At 35.0% G+C, this 8,981-nt stretch overlaps 1 protein-coding gene across 1 annotated transcript in view; it reads right to left on the reverse strand.

Annotated features, from left to right (window-relative positions):
* Positions 1-442: 442 nt before the first annotated feature.
* LOC111679567 (interaptin) overlaps positions 443-8,981 on the reverse strand; it is a 12,705-nt gene continuing 4,166 nt past the window's right edge. Inside the window, exons 3-4 of the mRNA XM_046948574.1 lie at positions 5,473-5,715; positions 443-5,399 (exon numbers count right to left, since the gene is read on the reverse strand). Coding sequence (XP_046804530.1) covers positions 463-5,399; positions 5,473-5,715 — 5,180 coding nt within the window. The 3' untranslated portion in view covers positions 443-462. The remainder of the gene's footprint in view (positions 5,400-5,472; positions 5,716-8,981) is intronic.

Consider the following 8,981-nt stretch of genomic DNA (forward strand, 5'->3'; position numbering starts at 1 on the left):
ACTAGAACTGAACTAGAACTGAACTAGAACTGAACTAGAACTGAACTAGAACTGAACTAGAACTGAACTAGAACTGAACTAGACCTGAACTAGAACTGAACTAGAACTGAACAAGAACTGAACTAGAACTGAACTAGAACTGAACTAGAACTGAACTAGAACTGAACTAAACTAGAACTAAACTAGAACTGAACTAGAAACAAACTAGAGCTAAACTAGCACTAGAATTAAAGTAGAACTGCACTAGAACCGAACTAGAGTTAAACTAGAACTGTCCTAGAACTTAAGTAGAACTGAATTGAAAAATCTTTAAAAAAATTGGCTTTTGGTAAAGAAACTGTAATATTATCCGAATTTATCATAAAACTTCTAGATTTTTAAACGGTAAACAAAATTATTCAAAATTTGTTCCCTAAATCCTCAAAAATTCCTCAATTCCTTTAAAAATATATAGAAATCACTTTAACTTACCATAACATCCTTTTGATTTTCTTTATCCAATAAAAATTCCATACTCTTATGAGGACGACGTACAGAAACAATTTGTGCTGTTTGCGATGCTGTTGAACCATTCGAACCGGCATTTTTTATAACTACTACCGTACCATCGGGACGTACTACCACTTCATCGTCATCATTATCATCATAGTCATCGTCATCAGCCTCATTGCCATCGTGATGATGACGATGGTGGTGATGCTGATACTGATGATGATTGTAGCTATGATTATGATGTGCGTTGGTATGCAGACGTTTATTACCGGCAAATCTTGACTGCTGCTGCTGTTGTAGTTGATTAGGACCGATATTGATTAACGAACGCGTTTTACCCGTTATTATAGTTTCATGTGTATCCAGATTAGTTTCGATTAAACCGATTTTTGGTTGTTGTTGTTGTTGCGAATGCTGCGGTACCGATTGACGCGATAAATTATTAAACATTTGAGTTTTTTGCGAGACGGAGGCACGCGAAGGTGATGAAGAATTATTAAATTCGTACGTAGTATTGTTGGAATTAACCGACATCATTTCTGTAACATTTTCCGGTGTTTCTTGTTTAAGGTTGGCACACGACTGATTTTCATGTTCATGATATAAAGCTTGTTTTTCACCGTTGAGAAAATCTTGTGTAGTTTCTTGTTGTGGGTTAAAGGGTATGGTGGGGTTGTTTTCAGTTTCGGTGTAGAAACGACTAAGACCAACTTCAACTAATGGTTGTTGTTGTTGCTGCTGTTGTGTAGCGGATTGTGCGCTTTGCATTTTGAGCAATTGTTGTTGTTGCTGTTGTTGGGGTGGTATGGGTGGTTTGCCGGTTACTTTATCTGTATTATTTTTAGTTGGTTTTTGTTTTGGGTTAACAGCATTGCCATTTATTTGTTTATTTTGACCATTACCTCTATTCTCCGGCAGAGGTCCCTTTAGGGGAATATGTATAAAATCTGCTTGTTTATGTGCAGCTGGCAAAGATTTTGTTTTATTTTCTTTGGTCATACCATTATTACTTTCCAATTGTTCCACTTGTTGCTGATCCTTTGATAGTTTTTTCTTATTACGCCTTAACGAAAACCTAAAACCATTGGCGAATCTCGAAAGGAAACCCTTTGAATTGGGATGTTTTTCTTCATGTTTAAATTTGGATTTCATAATTTCATTATTATTATTAACGGTTTGATTGGGAGCTGACTGCTGTTTTAGTTCTTTAGTTTTGCTGGACATTGTTTTGCTTAGATTTTGTGTGGATTGTGATTTATTGAAATGTTCGTTTTCCTCGTTTTGTTGTTGCCTTTGGAAATTATCCAACATTTGCTGTGAGGCATAGAGTATATGATGGGCACGATTAATAGGCGGTTCTGTTAAGATGGGCAATTGTATGCTTAAAGGTCTTGCTACTACCACTGTAGGTTTGGTTTTTAAACACGTATTATTATTAACTTTATTATTAACACTTTTAGTTTCGTTTATTATTTGCGCGTCTGACGATTGCGTTTTTAATGTTTCATTGTTTACGTTCGTGGTTAAACTAAGGTTCGTTGCTGTTGTCAATTCCATTTGTTTGGCGTTCTCCATTTGTTTCGTTGTTTCATTATTATGCGTGTTATCCAATTCCCTTTTGCACTCTACGATTTCATCTCTTTGTTTTATCTCTTCTTGTGTTTCATTTCGTTTTGTTTCATTTTCTCTTAAACTCTCAGTTTCTCTTTCTATTAGCTCTTCTCTTTCTTTTTCAGACTCTTTAATGATCTTTTCAACTGTTTGTTTATTGATCTCTTTCAATACCGCTTTCTCTTTTATAATTTCTATTTCTTGTTCTGGCTTTTGTTGTTCTTTTTTCAAATACTCTTCATTATATTTCGCCGCTATATTTTCATTCTCTTTGGTATTATATATAACCGTGGCATCGGCATTATCCAACAGTTCATCTTCACTTTCTTCCTCTGCGGCAGCTTCAGCCTCTAAGCCATCATTATATTCTTCTGAAGATTGCTCCTGCCAACAGTATTTGGATACTACAGGACAGAAACTTACCTCCTTGCCAAAAGAAGTTCTAGAGCCGGCAGGCAATAGAATACCCAATGGTTTTTGTGTTTGTGACAAGGGCAATTGATGCATGGAATTGTGGGCACTAGAAACAAACATATCATCTTCAATATCATCTTGATGCTGGAAATCATAAGCATTTAGATTGGGTGTGGAGGATACAAGATTCTTCTTTTTAGCATAATTAGCTTGAGAGTGGAATCTACGTTTGGGAATAGAGCGTGTTTTGGCTAAATCCTGGTTGGACAGTTCTTTACAATCGAAATTACACTTTTCCAAACTTTGGGCATAACTGGTTTTCAAAATAGTAGGATCCTGATCGAAAGTTTTGTGGGGACCACTTTGCATTATGGCCTTGAAGCTAAAATCTTGTGTCAAACTATTAGCCTTTTCCTGTGTTAATGGCTGGCCATTGGCTCGCTTTTGCCGCGCAGGGGGTTTGCGTATAACCAGCTGTACATGTTGCACTTGCTCTGACTCACTTTCCTCTCCCTGGGAATAACTAGAATTGGAAGATTTTCTTAACTGAGATCTTTCGGGCTTTAAGGGTTTGTTCGTGTTATCTTCCTTATCCTCCAGAGGCTTATCATTCAATATAGAAGCTGTACGTTCATAATGAGCCGATAGCTCATCTAATAGGAAATTATTTTTACAAATAATTTCCGTTTCATAATCCGAGGATATTCTTCTTTCCGCCATGGTATCCTGCTGCTCCAAATCCAAGTTCAATGAGGCCAAATTGTGATAAGATTGATGTAGTAGTGCTAAGTTTTTAGTTTCTGCTGTAAAGCTATTACAGTCTTTGGGAGTTTGAGCAGAACTACACCAACTTAAACTTCTTTTTAATGAAGGCAAATCTTCTAAACTTGTCAGGGATGCTGCTAAAGAATCATTATCTATTAAGGGCTCTTTAATGGACGTATCAACTTCTATGGAGGTTTTATGAGTAAGATTTATTTTAAGCTTTTTCTTGCGGCCTAAATTATACAATTCGCTGGGAACGCTGGAAGTTTTTACTGGCCAACTAGGCATTAAATTATCATAAACTTTGCTTAAACTTAAAGGAGTATAATCACGTTCTATTGTTTTTCGAAACTCTGGTGTAGAAGGGCAGGATGTTGTTGTATATTTTGGAATTTGATTTAAATCAATCTGGACATTTGTTAGATTATTAAACACATAATTATTAAATTCACCACTTTTAGCTTTTGCAGCGCACTCTTTTCTCAATCTCTCTTTATTAAACGTTTGCACAATAAGCTTTTGTTCTTCTTCTTCTAGAAACTTTTCACCATTTTTCCAATAATTTATTTTTAATTCACTATTATTTTCATTTTCTTCTTTTTCTATACTTTTAGCTTCTTCACTTAACGAATATTCTTTAGAAGAGATATTTTCTTTACATTTTTGCTCTCCGCTATGATCGTGTCGTGACGTCGTTGATCGCGTTAAAAAAGAAAATTCTTTTACTATTTGTGTGGCAGCGTTTTCCTTATTAGATGTTTTCACTACACAGAGATCGTTTAGACTGAAATGTGTTGGTGAATGTAGTTGTTGATCGGCCTGAACTGTTGGCAATTGTCGGGCGGCGCCGTCAGTGGTGGTTGGCATTAGCCAAGTAAAAGAGGCCTTTGATGCGCATGTCGTGGCCGATGAAGATGTGGAAGCTGTAGATGATGAAGAAGATGTTGATGATGAAGACGAGTGTTGAGAGCGAGCAGAAGACGACGACGACGAAGATGATGATGATGTCGACACTTCTGATGATACCGGCGATGGCGAATGGGCCTCTGTACGCTGTTTATGTCGTATATAGTCTAGCTGAGGGGAATGCGGTGGTGTTTCTTGCTGCTGCTGTTGTTGTTGATGATGATGATGTTGATGATATCTCGTGTTGGTATTTTTAAATTCTATTGCTGTTGTTGTATTTGTCTGCTGTTGCTCCATGTGTATTAATGACTTATTTTCCATTTCTTCTTCCTCTTCGGAAAATTTTTCATAGTTTTTCAATAGACTCTGTGATTTACTGCGTCTTAAACCAAAGCCCATAGCAGGCTCACAATAGCCAGAATCTTCGGATAAATTCTCTGCTGAACTTTTGCCTTTTTTATTTTGTTGCGAATTGGTGCGATTGAATTTCTTAAATAGAAACTCATTATCATTAATATCTGCCGGCGATAGAACACTTTGTGTGCCCTCAGAACCCTCCGAAGAAGATTCTGAATCTGATCTTAATTCTGCTAAATGAGAAGCCACTTTTAGATTTCCATTTCTGGAGAAATTATCACCACTACTGTGATCCATATCATCAAAATTTAACTTATCCAAATCATAATAAGTTTGATGCAAACGTCCATCTAAAGATTCATATTTTTTCATTAAGGAAGATTGAGAACCTCGTCGACTATTATTGGCGGAATTATTGCCTGAATTATTTAACAATTTATTGGTGGACTCCTCGTTGTTATCAAAACTCATTAGGGAAGGTGAGGAATTGCCCAAACTGTTCATACTGACATGTTGTTCTTGCATTAGTAATTGCCTCTCCAATGATTCAAATTGTATCAAACTCGAGGAACGACTCAAGGAATTGTAGGACAAAGAATCTGAATCAGAATAGAAATCATCAAATCCTCTGCGACTGCCTACGCTACTGCGCTGTTGACTATTAGCACCCCAAGAATCTCGTGAAAAGTTTTCATAATTTAAAAATCTTTCCAAACTGTTATTCTTTTCTATGCCATACAAAGGACGCCTTAATATAACCTCCTCTTCTGGCAAACTTTGTGCCAAAGATTCTTCGCATCTACGTGGTCTTTTGGCTGGACACAGGAAATCTCTTTCAGAGGTAGAATCATTATCTGCAAAAGTTAAAAAAGACGCATTACTCTCTCTCTCTCTTTCTAAATTAAAAGAAAAATTCCACCAACTCACCCTTAGTTACTTCGATTCTTATCACTGAGCCCGTGTCCGATTCCGCCGAACTCCAAAAACTAGCTCCTCCTGCTCCACTAGTGCCGCCACACACCGATTCACCCTCTGTAGTGGCACCACCCTCATTATCACTGCCTTGATGTTCATATTGCTGCCAAGAATTTAGAGCATACTCCTCATCCTCTGAGGTCTCCTCCATAATAGGCTCCAGCATTTGCCTTGACGACGACAAATAAATGGCATCTAGCAATAGAATAAGAAAAAAAAAACATAAATTAAAATCTTTACCAATATTTCTATATAATTAAATCCCACTACCACCTTTCCCCGACTGCTGTTTAATTATCCTTTGTTTACGCATTTTAAGCGTTTGTTAATCTTATTAAACCTTCTTAATGTATTCTTGTTTTTAAACTATCGTTTAATGTACATTTTACTTTAGTTCTTAGTTATTGCCAAACAAAACTCTGCCTCTTTTCTTTTGTTCATCTTTTCCGATCTTCTGTTTAAGTATTCATTTAGTGTTTTTTTCTATTTACAATGATTGTTATCTATGCAATTATTATGACGTTAAGTTTGTTTTTATATTTTTTGTAAATTTTGCTTTCGTACTCAATTTTGAATATGATTCATTATGGTTCTTATAAGACTTTCATTCATTCCATTAAGATTGCAACATAAAGGGGAAAGAATTCTCTGAAGAATAACTCAATCAGAAAAGAATCGAAACTTAACTAAAACAGATATAGAAAGGAACTTCAACGAAGTAGAACAGGACTAGAACTGAAATAGAACTGAACTAGAACTGAACTAGAACTAGAACTAGAACTGAACTAGAACTGAACTAGAACTGAACTAGAACTGAACTAGAACTGAACTAGAACTGAACTAGAACTGAACTAGAACTGAACTAGAACTGAACTAGAACTGAACTAGAACTGAACTAGAACTGAACTAGAACTGAACTAGAACTGAACTAGAACTGAAATAGAACTGAAATAGAACTGAACTAGAACTGAACTAGAACTGAACTAGAACTGAACTAGAACAGAACTAGAACTGAACTAGAACTGAACTACAACTGAACTAGAACTGAACTAGAACTTAACTAGAACTGAACTAGAATTGAAATAGAACTGAACTAGAGCAGAACTAAAACAGAACTAGAACAGAACTAGAGCAGAACTAAAACAGAACTAAAACAGAACTAGAACAGAACTAGATCTGAACTAGAACTGAACTAGAACTGAACTAGAACTGAACAAGAACTGAACTAGAACTGAACTAGAACTGTACTAGAACTGAACCAGAACTGAACTAGAACTGAAATAGAACTGAACTAGAACTGAACTAAAACTGAACTAGAACTGAATTAGAACTGAATTAGAACTGAATTAGAACTGAACTAGAACTGAACTAGAACTGAACTAGAACTGAACAATAACTGAACTAGAACTGAACTAGAACTGAACTAGAACTGAACTAGAACTGAACTAGAACTGAACTAGAACTGAACATGAACTGAACATGAACTGAACTAGAACTGAACTAGAACTGAACTAGAACTGAACTAGAACTGAACTAGAACTGAACTAGAACTGAACTAGAACTGAACTAGAACTGAACTAGAACTGAACTAGAACTAAACTAGAACTGAACTAGAACTGAACTAGAACTGAACAGAACTAGAACGGAACTAGAACGGAACTAGAATAGAACTAGAACAAAACTAGAACAGACCTAGAACAAAACTAGAACAGATTTAGAACTGATCTAGAACTGAACTGGAACTGAACTGGAACTGAACTAGAACTGAACTAGAGCTAAACAAGAACTTATCTTTTCCAAACAAATATCTATATCTTTTTCTAGGTTAACCTTCCCACGACCTTCTATTCATCATTAATTCCTCTTCATTGCACAAATAGCCATCCTCCACTTAAATAGAATCAATCCCTTATTCATCTTCAAAAACACAGTGGGTATGTAAATACATGTGTGTTTGTTTGTGTGTGAATGCAATATTGTTATGCTACTGTGTCGTGGTCGGTTGATGTTGCCGTTAATGATGACGTTAATCATGATGATGATCATGAGCTAACATTCAACAGCAGCATCATCATCATTATTATTATCATGATCACCAATACGATGTCAGCAATGGTGGTGATGATGCAGTAGCAGTTGTTGTTGATTTTTATTTATTTAATTTTAGTGTTGCTTTTGTTATTGCTCCCGTTTGGAGCAATAGCTTCTGATGCTACTCGCTGTCTTTGCAATTAATTTATTAATATAAAAACAAAAAACTAAAAAGTAATAAGAATGTGTGTGTATGTTAAAATAATGCACGAGTTCATCTTTTTTTAGCGTCGTCTCCCTTTAGCACTTTACACACATACACACACACATGATGAGATTATTTATTCTTTTTTTATGACTTTTTTTCGTAGTATTTTTTTGTTTTTATTTTTTTAAAGTAGAAATAATGATTCTTTATTGTGTGCTGCAGAAGAACAGGGAAAAAAAATAAACATTCATAGACCTCTGGTATGGAAATACCTAAGCGAAGTAGGAAACCCATCGAGATCGAAACTAGAACAGAACTTTAATAAAACTTTAACCATCCAGACTGAAAATAAATTTATCCAGATCAGAATTAATGAAAAACGGAGGAGATAGAGTTAATCTTCATTCTGGATTTTATCTAGATTCGTACTGGAATGAAACCATATATGATTTACAATCTAGAACTAAAACCATTTTCGACTACCAACTTTCCATCTCTGCATCACACAAAGACAAGACAACAATTTATATTCTTGTATCCGAGAAGAGTTGTTTGGAGTGTTCTAAAAGAATTGTAAAGAAATACGCGATCAAAACATGGACTAAGAAAATTAATTTCATGGAATTAAGGGAAAAAATTTTCAAAAAAAAACCAACAAAAAATCGAAAAGAATGATTTTAAAAATAAACAAATTTAGATTGTAACAATTGAACGAGAAAGAGGAATGTGTTGAGGACACACAAATCATGTGAAGATTAGAGAGACAAAAGTTATATTTAATTTTTCAAAAATATTTGAAATTTGCATTTTAAAATAATTGTGGAAAATGGTTTTTGGGTGGTCATAGCAAATCAAAAATAATTTTTAGAAAAGAAGAAGGACTAAACTAAAACTGAACCTGAAATTAACTAGAACTGGACTAAAGCTTAACTAGAACAGAACTTGAAAGACAAAAGTTATATTTAATTTTTCAAAAATATTTGAAATTTGCATTTTAAAATAGTTGTGGAAAATGGTTTTTGGGTGGTCATAGCAAATCAAAAATAATTTTTAGAAAAGAACAAGGACTAAACTAAAACTGAACCTGAAATTAACTAGAACTGAACTAAAGCTTAACTAGAACAGAACTAGAACTAAACTAGAACTGAACTAGAACTGAACTAGAACTGAACTAGAACTGAACTAGAACTGAACTAGAACTGAACTAGAACTGAACTAGAAC

The sequence above is a fragment of the Lucilia cuprina genome, chromosome 2, assembly GCF_022045245.1.
Source record: "Lucilia cuprina isolate Lc7/37 chromosome 2, ASM2204524v1, whole genome shotgun sequence".
Lineage (NCBI taxonomy): Eukaryota > Metazoa > Arthropoda > Insecta > Diptera > Calliphoridae > Lucilia > Lucilia cuprina.